The sequence below is a fragment of the Euprymna scolopes genome, chromosome 26, assembly GCF_053919585.1.
Source record: "Euprymna scolopes isolate OS-2025 chromosome 26, ASM5391958v1, whole genome shotgun sequence".
Classification (NCBI taxonomy): domain Eukaryota; kingdom Metazoa; phylum Mollusca; class Cephalopoda; order Sepiida; family Sepiolidae; genus Euprymna; species Euprymna scolopes.
In genome coordinates, this window is record NC_136507.1 from 57,337,474 (window position 1) to 57,358,639 (window position 21,166).

Genomic DNA, 21,166 nt, shown 5'->3' on the forward strand with positions numbered 1-21,166 from the left:
ATTCAGTTCATCCTCAGTGGCTGTATATCCAAAACATGACATTAATTTGGATTTACCCCAGAGGTTGATCTTCTTTTTCTGGTGGTGTAGTTAGGCGTTGGCTCATACATGAGAGCGTAATCAGCTTCAGTTCACTGGTGCCTTATTTCTTTTTTTTTTTTTTTCATTATGTCTCTTCAGGTTTGGTGATAGAATCCATCCGTACGTTCACTGACGCAGCGGGGCGAATCCTCTTCTTCTCATCTCTTTAGGTCAGGTGGGAGAATCTGTCCATGCGTTCACTGATGCAGCGGAGCGAATCCCCTTCTTGAATCTTCTCTCCTTCAACCGGAAGTCCCGCACTTTCTTCCGATGTGCACGAGACCTCCTTCCTTCATCCCCGACTGTTGATTTCTCCCTCCTCCGGTTTTGCAGCCAACTCTTACATATCCCCACATATTCTCTCAAACTGGTAGACTTTGGAATTCCCTCCCTGTTTCCTGCTTCCTTGACTGTACTGACATGCAGAAATTTAACTGTCATGTGAACAAACATCTTGCTGCTCAATTCCCTACATAGAATGCCTTTAATTCACAGAAACCCATCATGTCTTAGTGTTAACGTGTCTTGTTTCGAATGAATATGATTTTTTAGGTGGTCGTTAATTTTAGGTTTAAAAGAAAATTAAAATAAAAGAAAAAGTTACCCCCCCCCCCCAAAAAAAAAGAAGATATCGCTAACCCAAAGTCCGGATGTGATTGTTAGTCCGATTAATTTTTTTTTTTTTTTTTTTTCTAAAATCTATTTAGTCTAAAATTAGTGACCACTTCCCCTTTAAAAATTGACTATCATTTTTGCTTGACAAATTCGGCTAAGTGAAAGTGCCGAAAAAATATTCTAACAAAACTTAGTTTTAGAAGTTTAAAACTAAGCAGATGGATAGAAAATTAAATTTTAATGCGTTTGGTAGAAGTTATTTGTTGTATATTTTCATCATTTTCGATTGTTAATTATACTGCATGATTGCATGATTCTGATATAAAAAAAATTTCTTTTCATTCTCATTTTTTTTTTTTCCAGAGAACACGGGGGGGGGGGGGGAATGAGTCAATTTTATTATCGAACTGATGAGCGAGTTGTCTCCCTTTGAAAGTTCTCCCCTCTGTTTACATAAATGTCATGTCCACTTCTTCCTGTCTGAACTTACTGACCAATGACTACTGTCTCTTTTATATAGGAAATAATTTGAACCGGACTATTTCCAACCGAATATTCTGGCCTCGAGCAGCCGGGAAACATTAAAAAAACAGAATTTATCTGTTTTTAACCCTTCAAACGGATATTTATTCCATTTAAAAAAAAAAAAAATCCTTTCCTGTGTGTTTTTATTACTCGTCCCTATTAACGTTCAAAAATGATATGTCGACTTTGTTGTTGCGGAGTTCATATTATTATCAGAACTGTTCACACGGCCCTAGTTTTGGGAATTCCAATTACGCTAATCACACAAGACACAGGTTAGAAAATATAATTTTGTTTTAGATTTATTTAAATTTTGTTGTGAATGTAATCCCTAAAATGTGTGCCTATTTTACAGGTGGCCATTTTTCGTTTTTTCCATCAGCGAGTTTTGATGACGTCATTTGGGTATAACTTTTTTTTTTTTTTTTTTGCATTAAAAAACAAAACAAACTACTTTTTAGTTTCGGAAAATCCTAAAACCACAAATAAAGTCAAATAAATAATTAAAAAAAAATAATAATAACAAAGTCAACAAAAGTGCTTATGTAGATCCGGTCGCATGGTTGTTTCGCGGCCCCCGAGAGTAAGCCACGATTGTACACATTTGCTCGGCAGAATCCGCTTAATGAATTAAAGCAGCCGAAATGATTAACTCACAAATTAGAACCAGAATTTCTAAAACAAAAACACTTTTTTTATTTTTATTTTTTTCTTCCTTGCATTTTATTTTTACAATCTATTTATTTACATGTTGCTTATATTATATAAGCTCATATTTACTCTGTAAAACCGCACAAAATTAAATGTTTCTCAAAACAAAAAATGGAAAAACACTTCATGATTTATTTACATTGCAGTTTATTTTTTTTTACTAATATCTTCTTTATTGCGTTGTATTTTTTTTTTTTTTTCATAGTAAAATATATTTTTCAGTAGTTGTGCAGTTTACGGACCATGTTATTTAAAAAAAAAAAAATATTTATTTACATTTTCACCTCAAACAAGGCACATTGTAGCATAGGGGCTACTTACTATCAGGGGCAGCAGCTACTGGGGCACTATGTTGGGATTTGGGCAGCAAGGTGTCGGTTCACGTTACATTTGAACTTCTGCATGTCAGTACAGTTGGAAGCAGGGATCTGAAATGGAATTCCGGAGTCTACCGGTTCTGGGGAAGAAACTACTGGAGTAGAAAGATCTTCTACATCTAGGGATCTCTACTGTGTGGGGGTGGGATTTAGCTGCCTGTCGGGTTTGTCGAGGGTGTCTACGTCGTGGGGGCACAAGTGTCTGCAGTTCGTCAGAGCATTCACCATTAAAATACTTGTAGAAAAGGCAGAGGGATGCAACGTTTCGTCGATAGGACAGAGGCTGAAGCTTAGATGCCAGTTCAGAGGGCCTATCAGATTGGCGACTCTCTTTTGAACCTTGTCTAGGAGCGAGAGACTAGCAGCAATACTCCATACATGGGCGAATGGTGGCCTTATAGAGGTACAGAATACTTTCAGGTGTCAACAGTTTTCTAGCACGGTAGAGAGAGCCTACCTTCTTCACAGCGGCCCTGGCAATGTTTTCAATATAATTGTTCCAACTCATGTTTCCTGTGAACGTTAGACCAAGCAGTTTGAAAGATGTACTCTCAGACAGGGCACAGGGAGTCACTGGCCATTGCTATAGGTGGCAGAGAAGGTTTCTTGTGATTATTTAAGGAAACCAGTTTAGTCTTGGCAGCATTGAATGTGACCATCCATTTTAGTCCCCATTCCACTACAGATTGGAGGTCATCCTCTAGTGTTTTTGGCATTTCTTTAGTTATGTGTTCATTTGTTTTCCTGTCATGCCTGTTATAGAGTGTGGTGTCATCAACATATATACCCATCTCAGTCAGTTTTGTCGGGGAGGTCATTAATAAATATTAGGAACAATAGAGGTCCAAGGATAGACCCCTGAGGCACTCCCGCATTTAAATAAGATTTTCAAATTAAATTTGATAATAATTATATAATTTTTTTCCTGTTTTTTATTTTCACTTAATAAATTAAGTGAAAGTAAAAAAAAAAAAAAAATTTCCATATTAAGAATGGCTTTCTAAGTTCAGTACGATCCGTAAATTGCACGTACCTATCAATTTCGTTTGTAACGGAAAAGGGAAAGCATATGTGTTCACTGAAATTGGATATTGTTCATACATTTGGGATGTGTTAGCTTTTTGCGTCCTTTGTTTAAGGAGAGGGCGAAGAAAGAAAACCAAAAGAAAATGGAGACGGTGATTTTTGAAACCGCGACAAGGCCCTCTCCCTGGATAATGACCAATTAATAATAGATGTACGTCTTGTATTTACTTGGGAAGGTAACCTTTCTTCCTCGACAGGCGTGTCTAGTTGAGGGGATGGACAATTCTGGAGTTGGATATACCAGTGACATGATGGCTGTGACGGCATGGTTGATGGGACAGGTGTGGCGTCTAGGTGGGTCGAGACGAGTTCTGTCCCTGGTGGTGTTTTTTCCAAAAAGGCTGGTTTAGCTCTGTCGATGGAAATGGTGTCTATTCGATTTCCTCGGTCGATGGTGAGATGCTTCTCTGAGCACTTCACGACTTGAAAGGAACCCTGGTATGTTGATGTCAGTGGTCTCTTTAGTGCATCCATTTCAGATGAAAGTTAGGTCACAGTCCTGTAGCTGATGTGGGACCTGGGCTGTTGATGACGGTTGCCTGAGTGGTGTGTACTTTAGTTGGGCCATTTTATGATGTAGTTCCTGAGTGAAGGGACTCGTGGATGTAAGATCGGGAATAGTGTCCTTAAAATATTGGCCGGGTAATGAGTGCCGTGCCGAAGACTATTTCTGCTGGAGTACAATCTAGGTCTTCCTTGAGTGAGTTGCAGATTGACTTAAGGATCAGAGGCAGCTCGTCTACCCAGTTGCTGGTGGGGTGTTTCGTGGTCAGGGAAGCCTTTAGTGTCTGGTGGAATCTTTCCACGAGGCCATTGACGCAAGGATAAGCCGTTATCTTGATGTGTTTTACGTTGAGTAAATTCCCGGAAGAGTAAAGATTGGAACTGCACCGCGGTCAGTGGTGATGATGCCGGGCACACCAAATATTGCAATCCACTCTTGAAGGATAGTCTTTGCTACTGTTTTAGTTGAGGTATCTCTGATGGGCACTGCTACTGGCCACCTGGAGAAATGGTCGACCATGGTGAGGAGGTATTGATAATCCTGGCATATAGGGAGAGGTCCGGCTATATCGATATGGATGTGGCTGAAACGTGCGTCTGGATTGCTGAATGTGCCTGGTGGGGATTTCGTGTGTCTGTGTACCTTACATTTCTGGCACACAAGCCATGTTGATACCCAATCACGAATGTTAGTATTCATTTTGGGCCACACTAAACGATTGGCGATGAGTTTGACCATAGCACGTTTGCTGGGATGTGACAATCCATGCAGGTGGTTGAAGATTTGCCTTCTGAGTGCTGTATGTAGGGTCTGGGATGGTCCAGTTTTGTATTGCAATATAGTGTTCTGTTGCTGAAAGGGGCTGGAAGCTCTTTCAGTTGTAGGGATGTGTTAGCCTCTGCTATTAGGTCTTGGCTGAGTGGGCTGTCTTCTAAAGTGTTGATGTTGGATCTGGACAAGGCATCTGCAGTAATGTTACTTCCTTTCTGATATTGAATATCAGACGTGAGTTGTGAGATGTAGTCCAGATGTCTGATTTCACAGGCCGAGTACTTGTCGGAGTTGTTTGACAGAGAGGTTGTCAGTGGTTTGTGATCAGTCAAGACAGTGAAGTTCTGCCCTTCCAGTAGGTGTCGAAAGTGCCTGAAGGTGAGATATATTGCCAGAAGCTCTTTCAAGAAGGTGGTGTATTTTGACTGAGCTGGTGATAGCTTTGCAGAGAAGAATGCGATGGGTTTGCGTTGGTCGCCACACTCTTGTTCTACCACAGCTCCCACTCCAGTATCCGAAGCATCTGTTGTGAGGTATATCTTCGTCCGTGTGTCCTCGTTTAGAAGTGCTAACTTGGTAAAGTTAGCTAATGCTGTTTTTGCTGCTTTAAATGCTTTTTCTTGGTCACCCTCCAGGATGATGGCTTTGTTTTTCCTCTGGAGATTTGTCAGGGAGGTGAGGACGCTTGAGCGTCTGGGATGAATCGTCGATAAAAGTTCATCATTCCCAAGAAATGGCGCAGCTGCTTTACGGATGTAGGCGTTGGAAAATCCTCAATGGCTTCTATCTTAGCAGGTATGGGGTGACTCTGTGAGCATCTGTATAGTGTCCAAGAAAATCTATATGTTGTGCACCGAATTCGCACTTGTTTTATTCTGAAAACAAAAAAAAGGCACTATTGCAACTTCACCGTTACCGACTTCAAAGGAACACTCCTTCAGGATTGCCGACTTTCACCATGGAAAATAATTCTCTTCGTCAACCACTGGCTTACTAAGCACTGGGACCACGCTACAATGGTTAAGTGCTTATAGATATCCACCAAAAACTCTGTTGACTGACGGTATTTCTGCAGTGAGGTTACCGATTTTTGGTTCTCGGAACAGGAAGCCATCGGTGGCCCCAATATCGTTGTAGAAATAGACGAGCTGTTAGTGGTACATAGTGAATGTAATAAAGGCCATCCTCTATCCCAAATTTGGTTGTTTGGTGGGATAGAGAGACTTAACAAAAAAAAAAGTTTGTCATTCCTCTGGTTGGTCCTATCGGTGAAAAGAGTGATAAAGAGACCCTTCTCCCAATTATACTGAAATACATATGTGCTGGGTCGACTATAGTGGCCAGATACTTATTTGTAAAGGACCATGACGAGGATGGAATTATGCATCATTTTTTTATTCATTTATTCATGCTGCATGCCTCTATCCCCCCCTCCCCCAACCACAAAGTCAGCGAATGGAGCCTCCAGTCCCAATCATGGACGAATCAACTGACGAAGATAATTAATGTAAGTGGATGATTTTGCAATTTTTTAAATTTATGGTTAGGTGGCTAGGAGTTGGGTTGGGGTTGTTTCTCCCATGTTAAATAATTATGTCAGAACATTACGTCAGCCCTCATCAAACTCACGGAAAAGCGATAACTAAAATGCAGAAGTACAGTTTAACATTTCACAAAAATTCTGTGTCCTCCATCACCAACCAGAAATGTAAACACAGAATTTTTGTGAAATGTTAAGCTATTCCTACAATATCCCCCCTCCCTCCCCAATGTGCTATAATGTATTTTATGTTTTGTCCTCCACTAGAAAAAAAAATATTAAAATTTTGTTCTGAAAAAAAATCCCCCCCCCAAAAAAAAACAAATGTCTTTCCGACATTATCTCCCTCCCAAGTGCTTTTCTTTTTCTTCTTTTTCATCTAATTTTAAATTGTCCGCCAAAGATTACTACGCTATGTGAGAAGGTAATTTAGTATGCAAGTGCGTGCACAAATGTACATTTAACAGCTTCCTTCGTTTATGCATTGCTACTACGCGCTCGTATGTAGTGTAAACAAAGGCTGTTAAGTAGCGGAAAATAGTCCCAGGGTTCAGGGGTTAAAACCATGCAAGCAGTAAATTTGCAACAGAAACGGCTTTAAAGCACACCAAATTCTACAAAAAGATATTTTTGGTATTAATGCACTTATTGATCCGTGCTGAAATAATAACGTTATTATTTAGAAAATCATTCTTAATATGGGGAGGGGAGAGTGTTTTGTACTTATGCTGTACTCATGATCACTAGCACCGAATATTTTTCTATACGAACGTGAGAGGGGCATGAAGTAAAATTTTACCTTTTCAAATTGATGACCTGATTTTTTTTTTTTTTGTTTATTTTAAAAAAATGCTGAAAACGAATATCGCATTTAAATTTGCCGCAAATAAATTTTCTGATGTTAAGCAGTGTAATTCCTTATGTTATCAGTGGTGGCCATTTAAGAAGGGATGAGATCAGGCCCTCATGTCTTGGAGGTGTCTAGGTTTTTTATATCATGGACATGAGAAGGTGTGATTTTTAGATCTATGAGTATGGCTACCGTCTGCAAAGGGAAATTTGGGAGGGAGTGATTTGAGGGGGGGGGGGGTCTAAGGCGGAGTTGGAAATAAACCGCCAAGCAAGCAGGTCAGCTTTCTCGTTTGCTGTGCAAGCAACCTCATGATTGTTGGATAGTGAGGGAATTGCTGATTGTCCATTATTCACCACACTATTATAAATTTTCCAAGAATCATGTGATCCTATTTTCTGCAGTTCAATACATTTCCTGATCACTTCGGCATGCCTTCGCTTGATTGTGGTGATTTCACTTACAATTATTACTAGCTTCTGTCAACAGTTCTGTCTGTACTTGACTTGTGACGGATCAATCAATGGAATGCTGGAGAGTGAGGCTTGCTATGTTACTTCTGTGTGGGGACATGTGTTTCAATGCCTGCTTTGCACCATTCAGTTGTTTCATTGTCACACTGTTCAGCAGGAACAGAAAAGATATTGGCCCATGGAATGTCTTTGATATGTTCTCTGATGACTTTTTGAAGACTTTTTGAAGCATTTTGTCAGTTTTAGCAACACTTCCTCCGCTTGGAGTTGAAAACTTAGGGTGATGTCAACCACTATCACAAAGTGACCTGCTTGCCCGGGTGGATTATGGACATTTGTCACACAATCCTCAGGTATTGTAGTTAAATCATTTTTATCATATACTAGCAGGCTGCTCGGCATTACCCAGTCGTAAGATATACTTAAATACGATATTTTAATTCATGAAGATTATGTATTTATTATTATAATTAATTCTGTATCGATTATTATGTTGAACATAATAGATAGTAGTGAGATCAGGACTAAATAATGTATAGATATTACTTGGATGCCATCAGCTAGAATTGAAACCAAAACATACAACTCTCCACCTGCATTCCTTAGCCTCTGGGTCCTGTTCATATGCATATATATATATAAATTTATCTATCATCTCTTTTTTAAAAGATGGAATCGCCCAATCATCAAAAATAAAATGCAAGAAAGCAAGCAAGGTCCAGTTTTATAATCTAAAGAGCAAAATGTGTGTGTGTAGGACTCTACGGACAAATTTATCTTTAGTTGACCTTTGACAACTAAATATTTTCGTTTACTAGCCAAACTCACATGATTTTTAGAATATGACATCTTTGTTCTATAATGAGTATGTACATCATAAATAATTTTCTCTGTTTTTCTTTTTTAATAAGTGTAATTTTAACTATGCACCAAATGTTATGTTGAGACTTGAAGGTATAAACATTTGAATTTCCTCAGATATATTTTAAATATATTTTAAATAGCCTTTTGTTAAAAAAAAAAAGTATGTTGTTTTGTTAAACCTTTTATTGTTTAAATAATTTGACTTTGCTCGTTTTATCAAAAAGCAAAAGTTGAAAAGATATCAGTAGTGAGCTTTGAAAGAGTGTAGGTGAAAGAAATATGATCGCCAAAAGATAAGTGTTGCATTATTTCTAGTTGCCACTTTGAAAAATCACTCACAAATGCGAGTATTTCACTCGCAATGTTGAGCCCTTGTGTGTGTGTGTTTTTCTATGTCTCGCAAAAACTTCTGATAAATGCGTCGGAACATGACGAAACCAATATCGTTTTAAACTGGACAACAAATATTGAAAAATTATCCAAAAATATTAATTTCTTCATCCTCAACTCATCAGTTTTCTACAAGGAGGGGTCGCTTTTTCCGCCAACATTTTTGCACGTCATCGTCTCCTTTCGAAGAAATGAACAAGGGTGAATTTACAGATCCACCCTCCTTTTGTCGGGGAACCAGAAAGTTTGATGTGCTTACCTATGATGGAAAGAAAATATTGTACATCACAAATCATGTAAATTGATGTAGTTTTATTTTTAAATAAGAAAATCATTTTTTAAGCAAATTTGTGTTTTTCCAATAGCCCCTCTTCCCATGTTAAGTATGGCTTTCTAAAATCTTGCAAGTTTGAATTATTTGGAGTTATTTCCCTTGTTTCTTTAGCCTGTTTTTATGATGGGTGTCACAATATCACTGCTGTTTGTTTAATCACAAAATTCGATTTTCTTATTTGAAGATAAAAGAACTTGATTAATTGACATGATTTTTGGTGTATGATATTTTCTTTCCATCATGGCTGCGTACAGATTTTTCTTTATCTTTTGCTTTTTTTTTCATGTGTGTCGAAAATCTGGATAAACACTCAAATTTCTGTGTCGAGGGGGATCTTATTTGAGCTTTGACTATGTTATATTAAATATTTGGCCATGCTTTACTTATAGGTGAAGTATCCGCTTGTCATGTTTTCCTGATAAACCCTTGTACAGAGAAACAAAAAACACTCAAGGATGATGTCTAGTAGGTAATTCAAATGTAATAAAGAGCAAAGTTACAACTGAAACGGATGAGAACTGACCCCATATATATAATACTCCTGCTTATATTGAGGCTAAGATGTCCTTGCTTAGACAGCAAAAGAATCCTTTGCATAACCAAATATGTCACACTTTATTGCAGATGTCTATTTACAACCACTTATTTGTGATAGAAATGGTACCTTTTCTACGAAAGTCACAGCACATAAGTCGAAAGAACTGTGACATGGGTGGATATTAATAATGGCACAGGTAAAAATGACAATCAGGAACCTAAAAATATACTTCCACTAGTTTTAGTTGTATATGTTATATATTAGTTGTTAGCTTTAAGTAAGACACAATAAACCGAGCAGGGAATTTAGAAAAAAAATAATGATTAGGGTTTAATTTTTATTGAATTTTTAAATTTTCTTTTTAATTTGACAAGCATGTTTTCCCTTTATGCATTATATCCTAGATTTTAATAAACTCATTTGATTTTAATCTATGCTGTTGTTATTTGCCATTTTTTAAATTTATCAACTTATGCCATGATTACCTAAATTCAAGCAACCATTCATTATTCATATTAAACCCACTGCATTTTAGTCTTGCCTGAAGTCCTCCTGTCCAACATTAAAGCCACCATTTTTTATTATTTTATATATATATATATATTTTTTTTTTTCTCCTCTCTGGCTCACATTGATTGAAAAAAAACTTATTACAAAAGCTCATTTTTAGGACATTGCTAAACCAGACAATTTCCAAAGCCAATTTCTTTAAAAAGTGACTATATTGGAATTTATATCAGTGATTATCTCCCTTGTCTTTCCATGAATTGGCCAATAAGTAACCCATTCCTTGCTTTTCTTTGTTTCATATGAGCCTATATAAACTCAAATGCATGCTGTTTCAACCTCTTTTTCTAGTTGTCCTTAATTAATGTTGGTCTAACTGCATTGCGATAGAAGACCATTCACGCTAAAAAAAAAAAAAGAAGCCTTTGTGACCATCATGAAAAGAGCCAGAATTGACGAATCTCAGCATGTGAGCTGTTTAAAAAGATTCTTTCACAGATAATTACCGCAAAGGCACATATTCACAAACCTTTTCATTCTCAACATTCACCATTTTTTATGCTGTATATTATCATTGTTCTTTATTACTTAATGTCTAAGTAAATATTTTTCGATTTTATACACTGTTTTGTGGCCCCTTCATTTGAATTTCTTGCCTTCTTACATGTGAGAATTGAACTTTCTTTTGGGGGATAAAATAATTCTCATAGTATTTCACATCGATATAAATACTAACACATAGTTGAGTTTCAAACATACCTATTATTTATAGTGAAATGCATTTTGGCATGACTCCAAAACAATTATTATAAGTGGCAGTTTTTTTTCTTGGTCCCCCGACAAAAGGAGGGTGGACCTGTAAATTCATCTGTCCGCACTTTTCTCAATAACTACGCCTTGAAATTTTTAAAAATTTTGCACAAACATTAAACATGATTTGAACTGAAAAAGTAACTGAACGGATTTTCTGGAAAAACTCCAGTTGCCAGCCTAGGGGTGCGTTTCTGGTTAAAATAGCTACAATTGACACTTTTGTGCTTATTAAAAAAAATTGATGCCTTGGATTTTTATAAAACTTTCTGAAAACTTGTAACTAACTGATTTCTATATAATTTTGTTTGTCTATACGTTGCGATAACTATTGGGTGTGCTCCAAGGGCTCTTTTAGGGCTAATAAAAACACTCCAATTTTGGGACTATTTTACCATATTTGCCAAAATTTTATATGTATGTCTATTTAGCAGTTTTGCATTGTGCTGAACTCAAATTTAAATATGTTAAGGCCTTGGGAACATTTTGGGCTAAATGGAGGGGGGGGCAATTGTTTGTATCTCTTCTGCACTTGGTTCACTGAGTATATTTGCCAGATAGTTTTTGAAATTCTTTTTTGTGAGTTCAGTTGCTTCTATAATTACTGGAATGATGGAGAGTTTCCTAAAGTCCAGTTTATTTTCATGTCGTACGTAAGACCTTGCTATTTTGTTATTTTTTCCCTCTTAGCTCTGTTTAAACCAGCATATGTGACAATAATTTTTTAAAGAATAATAAATTTTACAAATGTATAGGATTTTGAGGATTTTTATTTAATATGTATCGGTTGCAGTTTAATAAACGAACATGTGACCTGCATATATGTAAAAAATAGGAACATTCTTCACTAGTTCTAAATAATCAAGTAACGCTTGATTTTCTGATGTTTATCAGAATTTGAGTTTTGAGCAAAACATTCTTGAAGTGACTCATTCCCTGACGATGACACATTATTCCTGTAGCTTTTTTAAAGAAACGTCCCTCACCTGGAAGTCAAATTAAGGGATTGTCAGTTTATTACAAATACAAATAGCATTCACTTTCAGTAAACTTTTTCATGACGATTTCTGCTTTTGTTGTAACAGCTTTTGTTTCTGAAATGACGTAACGAATGGGGGGGGGGAAATAAAATGATTAGTGAAAAGAAACTATTTCTAATCAATCAACCTGTGACCAAACTAAATTCGTTTTTGTTGCTTTATCAATGGATCATGAATACATTTTATGAAACACACACACACACACACACACACACACACACACACACACACACACACACAAGTTAGAAAAGCATTTCATCCAAGGTATGAAAATTGTTAAACAAAATGTTTTTACTATAGGCTTTAAAAATAAAGGTACAAGATTCAATTTGAAATTTATTTATCTTCAAAGTGCACTTTTATAAATTTTACAAAGTAACGTATAAAAATTTAATTTAAATTAAATCAAAAAATTACCTTGGATTTATTTTATGTAATGTACATTCTGTTGCACTTTAAAAAAAAAAATCATTGAAAATTTTATCTCTATATCATTAATTGCTAGATGAAAGATAATGTTTTTAAATTGCATTTTAAAGCCTATAGTAAAAACATTTTGTTTAATAATTTTCATACCTTGGATGAAATGCTTTTCTAACTTGTATCTTATCTTTTTAAGATTATATTTTAAAACTCTGCTTCTCTCTGTTTCAGTTTGTATTTCTCATCACACCACAACTCATTTTTTGCAACCCCCTCTTTGTGTTATTACAGGTCTGAATATTCTCTCTGTTTCAGTTTGTATTTCTTCTCACACCACAACTCATTTTTTGCAACCCCCTCTTTGTAATACAGGTCTGAATAATGAGAAAATCTGAATTTTTTTTTAAACAAAAACTTTAAAATAACTTTTTTGGATTAAATTTTTTAAAACTTCTTTCAGAATAGAAAATCTTTAAAATTTAATAACGAACATATTTCATATAGGTTTCATTAACAAAATATTCAGTACATACATAACGAGAAAAATAGAGATGAAAATTTCAAAAGGACTCTATAACTGGTTACGGTCAATAGTAGTCCTCACCAGCGAAAGTCTTTGTTATTGTTTTCTATTATTTAAAACATTTTGTGTCCTGGTCTTTCGCGTGAGGACTAATTTTGAATTTTAGTAATATAAACACTATTGAGTTATCAATCTATTGAAAGAAATGTAATATATATATATATATATATATATATATATATATATAATTAAATAAAATTATATAAGCCTTGTAAGGTGTCTATGCTGATCAATCAATGTATCGATCTGCATAGTTTCCTTACAATATTTCTATAATTTTAATAGGTTGGTACAAAAATGTTGTTTTTATGATATATATATTAAAGAAAAATGACATTATTTTTGCACCAACCTAATATTTATAAGCTCTATAAAGGTATTGAGCACTTTAAAAAGTATTGGTTTTTGTTCATGTTTACAATATACTTGAACTTAATCAATTTATATATATATATATATATTATAAAGAAGTGAACCATCGCGTAAATTCAATCAACTAAAATAAGAAAGAGAAAAAAAAAAATAAAATAATGGGGCAAGTTATATGTACAATTCAATAAAATAAATACGTCGATTAAAAACAAGATCGTTAAAATACATCCGAAGCGCTTTTCGTTCAGACTAACATTTTCAAGGGTCATAAGTCTGAAAATTATTTTTTTATTTATTTATTTTTTTTTTTTTTTTAGAATATTTGGTAGTGGTATGGAGTAAGAGCGGAGAGGAGGTTAAAAAAAACAAAAAAAAACCTGACTACCCAAATAATTCTAATTGAAGCCGGAGGTTTCTCTGCTTGCACAAAGTAGGTGGGTTAGCAATGATGGCACGTGCTTCGAGGACAGACAGGTGGAACTTTGTGCGTCCTCGGTACAAAACAGAAAAACACTCCGGAGAGAAAACAAGACTGCACTCCTTTTTATCGACCAAGTGTTGGCCGATGGACGATTCTATCAGTTGAGATTTTCTGGTGGTAGGTTGATGATCTCGGATGAAACGGGGAACATATTGGGCGATTCTGACCTGAAGACGCTGGGTCGTCTTGCCTATATAGACGGCACCACACCGACATTGAAATTTATAAATAATATTACTTGTTTGAGAGATAGGCAAGACATCCTTACGAAATGAGGGAAAGGCGGTTTTTGTGGAAAAAGCAATACGGAGCGATAGAGCACCAAAATTAGAAGACACTAGAGAGGAAATCTTATCGCAAATAAGTTGGCCTTCAGGTCCAATCCAGGGTAGCTTAAGGTATACCGGAAATCTAAATAGACCGTATTTTGGTAGCTCAGAAAAGGAATTTTTTTATTAATAACTAAGTTGACTAATGGAGGTGGATATCCATTCATAATAAAAATCCTTTTAATGTTTTCAATTTCCACATCAATAAAAGGTGGGGAACAAATAGCAAGTGCCCGATGGGTTAAGTTTCTAATGAGATTAAGTTTCCTGGTTGTGGGTGCAAAAGAATCCCAACTGAGATAAAGACCAGTGAAAGTGGGTTTTCTATAAATAGATGTCATAAAGGAAAGCCCACGTTTAGAAACTAACACATCAAGGAAAGGAAGGGAGTTATCTTTTTCCACCTCCATCGTAAATTTGAGAGAAGGGTGTAAATTATTTAATAAGTGGAAAAAGGACACAGCTTCATCATGCGTTGCGAAACAAGAAAAAGTGTCGTCAACATAACGTCAGAATCGCCCAACATGTTCCCCGTTTCATCCGAGATCATCAACCTACCACCAGAAAATCTCAACTGATAGAATCGTCCATCGGCCAACACTTGGTCGATAAAAAGGAGTGCAGTCTTGTTTTCTCTCCGGAGTGTTTTTTTGTACCGAGGACGCACAAAGTTCCACCTGTCTGTCCTCGAAGCACTTGCCATCATTGCTAACCCACCTACTTTGTGCAAGCAGAGAAACCTCCGGCTTCAATTAGAATTATTTGGGTAGTCAGGTTTTTTTTTTTTTTTTTTTTTTTTTTTTTTTTAACCTCCTCTCTGTTCTTACTCCATACCACTACCAAATATTCTAAAAAAAAAAAAAAAAAAAAAAAAAATAATAATTTTCAGACTTATACCCTTGAAAATGTTAGTCTGAACGAAAAGCGCTTCGGATGTATTTTAACGATCTTGTTTTTAATCGACGTATTAATTTTATTGAATTGTACATATAACTTGCCCCATTATTTTATTTTTTTTTTTTTCTCTTTCTTATTTTAGTTGATTGAATTTACGCGATGGTTCACTTCTTTATAATTATTCTAAAATTTTGCAAATCGAATAAAGTTATATATATATATATATATATATATATATATATATATATATATATCATCCCCTCATGGAGATGAAATATGGAAAATTCTGTGTAGCTTAATTGCCATACATATTTTTAAAACTTACTATCTAGCTCTATTTACGCATCGAGCACTGTTAAAGTAAATACTGAAAATAGATGCATAATTACATTTCTTTCAATAGATTGATAACTCAATAGTGATTATATTTCTAAAGTTCAAAATTAGTCCTCACGCGAAAGACCAGGACACAAAATGTTTTAAATAATAGAAAACAATAACAAAGACTTTCGCTGGTGAGGACTACTATTGACCGTAACCAGTTATACAGTCCTAATGTACTAATATATATATATATATATATATATATTAGTCGAGGTTAAGAATGTATTCATTGGATAAAAATCCCATAAATTTCCACCTGGTTTATAAATGGTGTTCATTAGTAAATAAAGCTAGTTATAACGGGCTTCACTTCACTGGCATGACAACGTTTCGCTCTGTAGTTATTGATAAAGAAAGGTAATGAAGAAAAATGCCTTCCTCTTTCTTTCAATATGAATGCCTAAATTAAAAAGCAGACTTTTCACCTGACAAGATCTTAGTTATTAATAATTACAGATTGAAACATTGTCATGCCAGTGTAGTGAAGACTGTTACATGTCTGTGTTATATATATATATATATTTCCACCAAACCTCTGGCATTGATGGAGGGGACACTAAAACGTGCTACTATGGTTTCAAATGATCTGAAATAACAGCAAGGGGGGACTTGATTCCAAATATATATTATATCTCCCACATTTGGAAATAGGGTACGATTATGAATATCCTCAGTATCAAATAATCCTTATACACTGTGAAATTTACTTTATGTATGAAAACCAAAGAGGGAGGTTATAACATATGAGAAATATTTGGAATCAAGTCTCCTCTTGCTGTTATTTCAAATCATTTGAAATCATAGCAGCAAGTTTTAGTCTCCCCTCCATCAAGGCCATAGGTTTACATGTGTTAGGATTATTTTCAAATGATTGCTAAAAAATGGGATATAACTCTATGTAACTACAGAGTTAGTTGCTTTTGATTACACAAAAAATATTTTGTATATTATTTTTTATTGAAATCTTTTGAGATCAGTAATTTATTTATTTGCGAACTGTTATCCTCATCTTCATAGTTATTGTTGTTTCACCACGTTTCAGCCAACACATCCTCTGGCCTTCTTCAGGTGATTAACCATCACGGGATAAGAATGCTGAGTCTTGTAACTGTATCCTCAGTAATTACTGCCTTCCATAGTTGTTGTTGTCTCACCACGTTTTGGCCAACTAATCCTCTGACCTGCTTTGGGTAGAAGTGAAATGGCCATCTTCAGATAATGCTCACCTGGAACCATAGAGACTTAACAAACTATTTTTTATTTTTTAACCAAATTGCAAATAAATATAGTACCAAGCAACACCAAGTAGGTACAGCTTGTTGAAGATATTCTTGATATTCTAAAAATGATCAACATTTTATTGATTTTGATATAATTTTTTTTTTTTTTTTCCAGAATTACGGCATGCCATTTATTACTTCCAACGTCCATTTTATGCAATTAGCTATATCGTCCTACTGCTCTTCTCTTTAGTCATGTACTTCCTGGCTTGCTTGGTCAATCCAGGTTTTCTACCGCCCTCCAAAAAGGTAAGTTGTCTCCCTTGCCTCTTTTTCTTTCTTCTTTTATCTTTTATGTACACTTTACCGTCACACTTTTACTGCTAGTGTGTGAAAGGGGTCCAAATTTCTGGCTTTGGAAAATTTGGGTCATATGGTATTAACTGACCGGAGTCACATTAAATGATATAGCATTGAATTCACATGAATATAATCAGCATGAGTCAGATTTGGGGAATACTTAACGAGGCAAAAACCTTTGTGATAAAAAAAAAATATACCAAACGCGAAATTTGGTTTATTATTTAAAGTAATAAATACTTAAAAGTTTTTTGAACTGTTTTTTTTTTTTTCTATACCTTTTATATAGTTGTCTTCTGTCTGACTTTTAAAAAACGTCCCAGCCGTTTTAGAGTCCATAGAAAATGAATTCATACAAAGTTCCTTTCATATAATAGAGATATAGATACCATAAAGTTATATATATATATATATATATATATATATATATATATATATATATCTCATAAAGTTATATAGTTATATATAGATACTAGGGGTATACCACTTTGCTGATTAATCGGTAATCGGGCGATTTGCCGATTAATTACTTTTCTCTTTCCTATCTAATTTAAACCATTTCATCTGCCAAGTGACTCATCAGATTGCTCTGATACATTAACATAATAACTGTTAATTTAACACTTAAGTCTTTGGTCACTATTATGGTTTTTTGTCTTTATTAAATAAAATTACAAAATATAAAGTACAATTTCCAATTCTTAAACAATTAGTTTGTAATTTTTTTTTGTTATCTAACTACAAAATGCAAATTGTAATTCTTTAAGTGAATAACTATAAGCTGAAGTTCTGCACCTGCTGCTGCTCCACTTCCTCTTAATCTTGCTGCCTGCCTCCTCTGCTCTCATAATCTACTCACTATTTAAAGTTGAATACTTTTAAATTGTAATGCAGAAGCATTAAGAGTTTCTCCATTCTCAGGACACAACCAGTTCCTCATAGGTTCATACATATTACCATCTGTACTAAAGAAACTCTCACTCTCCACATATGAAGGTGATGCGCTTAAATATTTTGAAGCCAGTTTACTCAGCAGTGGTAAGGTCTCCTGTATATTCTTCCACCACTGAAATGGATCATCCTCTTGCAAATAGTTGTAAAGCTACATAATGGTCAAGTTCTTTGGTGCACTTAAGCACTCCTTTTGTGTTTAGATTGTGATTCTTGTGTTTCTATTGTAGTTGCAGTCTCCAGGTTTAATTCTGCTTCTATCTACTCTAAGTTTTGATTTGTTATTGTAGGTTTATTTGAAGCTAATTCCTCAAACAAGCTTGAAAGAGATACAGTTTTGCTTTCACTTTAATTGTCTTGACTCTCAACAGAGCTTGACGAAGTGTATCCTGCTAATTCTGCTTCGTTATCATCAGTAGAAAGTAGATGTAGAATCCAATTCTTAATAGTGTTTTCCATGGCATTCTTTTGAAATTTAAATTTGTATCTTTGATCTAGGAAAGTAGACACAAGTTTTTATAATTTACATACGTAAACGTCGATTTCCAATCACTTGAGCGAGATTTGAAGGACAAAAAAGAAACTTGACAAATAGGTGCATAACGAATTTAACGACAACCAAAAGAAATGCTGTTATGAAGTGTCATCTTCCCTTTTACGCAACAAGAACAACCCTTTTCTCGACCAGTTGTGACTTGCGATGAAAAGCGAGTTCTTTATGACAATAGGTGACACTAAGCTCGGTGGTTAGACGTCAGCTAAGCTCCACGACACTTCCTGAAGCCAGAGTTGCACCAAAAGAAGGTCATGCTGACTGTTTGGTGGTTTGTGACTGGTCTCATCCATTAGTTTTTTGAATGCAGATGAAACCATTATGGTGGTGAAGTACTGTCAACAAATCGATGAAAGCATCAGAAACTTCAACAACAACACGGATGTGTGTATTGCATAAATCAGATTTCAAGGAGGTTCCGCTAAAATTGTCATATTTTATAAATCAAAGCACTTTGTCCTCAAAAGATCACCATTTTGTTTGGAAATAAATATACTTTCAAATGAATTAATTAAATGTATATTATATATTTCAAGAGTTTTAAACAAACAAAGTGATAAAAATGTGAACATCATAAAACAGCATTTTCGGTAAGGTTTTCTAAAGACACCCACCCCTCCCTACCCTTGATTTGTAAATGTTCATACGGTCTTCTCGTGACGATGGCCGGTTCTACACATGCGCCAGATGACGTCATGACCTGATTTACTTTAAATAGTTGAAAAACTGAACAAATTTCATGTACGTCGCGTTAGGTCAGTTGATTAGCGCGTTAGTTCATTATCTAAACGTTTTGGGTTCGAATCGTGGTGTGAGATGTTTTTTTTTTTTCGTTTTTTTTTTTTAAATTTCAATATTGAACCAGTGTTATTTAAGCCATTTTTCACGTAACGTTGGTTTTTCTGTTTTTTTTTTTTTACTTCGCTTATTCCCCCCCCCTTCCCCGATCACACACCCAAAAACACCCGGGTACCCACCGATTTTTAAAATTTTAATATCGAAATAGGCTTATTTAAGCCATTTTTCACGTGTTCGTTTTTCTGTTTTCATCGTTCGTTTGCCTTACGTTAGTTTTTTTTTTTTTTTTTTTTCCCACTTAAGTGTTAACGTTGTTTTCTTTTTTTACTTTGCTTATAACAAACAAACCTGGTCATTGACATCGTCGTCACGCTCGACGACTTCCGGGCGCGCACCTGTCAGTTTGGTTCTTACTTAAATAAATTCAAGCATCTTTCACTAACTCATTCTGGCTGGCCGATTTTATTTTCAAACTTCGCTTCAGGGCTTCGGGTTCGATCCTACCAACTTTTACCCCCCCCCGGTTTCTTTTTTATTTAACACCACACACACCTACAAACACCCGGGCAACGCCGGATACCCCCGCTAGTTGAAAATAAAAATCAAATTCATTCAAAATTTGTGAATGCTTTGTCAGCTTTAGCAAAAAGTGTTTTGATATTTAAGTAGGTGGGCAAAAATGCTTCATACTTTCCCAAGTGTCACATTTTCTGTTAGTGATGTCATTTGTTTTAAATAAACTTTATTTTTGCCTGTTTGTCTTAATTCTTGTAAAGTTTCACACCCTCATTTACCTAAGTTTGCATATTTCAAAGTAATTTGATGTTCAAAATTTAAGCCATAACATGTCAAAGCTCAATAATTATGAAGCACTAACCATAAATATTAGAGTCAAATGCCCCCTTAAAAAAACAAAAAAACTGCCTTAATCCTACTTCTAACCCTAGATATAAGTGGCAAGCCTCCTCCTAAAACCTTCAGCCTTAACAATAACGCTAAGTTCAAGTGGCAAGCTCCCTACTAAACAGAATTCGTATAAGTGACTAAAAAAGAAGAAAAAAGACCTTTGCACATGATTTATCTCCCATAAAAAAATAAATTGGTCAACTGTTTTAAAATGCTAGAATCGTTTCAAAATGGTGAATTATTTTACATTAAATTTGTGAAACTAACCTCGACTCTAAATTCTAAAATTGTTTTTGTTTTGTTTCTATTAAGTCTTCAGGATGTCCGCACATAATTTCCCTTAACCCTACCATTAACTCATTCAGAGTGGTAAGCCTCCCCATCCTTCCATCATTGCACAAAAACCACACATAATCGTCTTTAGAAAATATAAAGCACAGGATTTATCTCCCATAGAAAAAAAATGGTTAACTGCCCTAAAACGCGAGAATGGCTCAAATGGGGAACCATTTTACATTGAATTCTAAAATGATTTTTGTTTATCTTTCATTAAAGTTTTTCGGGATGTTCACTTAAAAGGTAGAATCATATTTTGGAGAAGTGGTCAGATAGTAGAAGTAACGAAGGTATTAATCTACAATAATACCAAAGAAATATTGCAATATATTCATTTTTAAACAGTCCTGGATTTAGATTTCAGTTTCTTGTACATAAAATGCATTACAATTCAGCTTTGAGTTCTTTAACTTCTTTTTTTTGTTAATGTATACATGGCATATTTTTGTGCATTTACTGCAGATTATTTGGAAACCATTAATTTTAGAGATTTTCAGGAGCATATTCTGATTCCTTGCACAAAATACACTTATATGGCAAATTTCATTGCTGTTTT

At 35.0% G+C, this 21,166-nt stretch overlaps 1 protein-coding gene across 1 annotated transcript in view; it reads left to right on the forward strand.

Annotated features, from left to right (window-relative positions):
- The first annotated feature begins 1,121 nt into the window (after positions 1-1,121).
- LOC145248081 (palmitoyltransferase ZDHHC12-like) overlaps positions 1,122-21,166 on the forward strand; it is a 35,104-nt gene continuing 15,059 nt past the window's right edge. The window contains exons 1-2 of the mRNA XM_080109859.1: positions 1,122-1,496; positions 16,882-17,015. Coding sequence (XP_079965985.1) covers positions 1,394-1,496; positions 16,882-17,015 — 237 coding nt within the window. The 5' untranslated portion in view covers positions 1,122-1,393. The remainder of the gene's footprint in view (positions 1,497-16,881; positions 17,016-21,166) is intronic.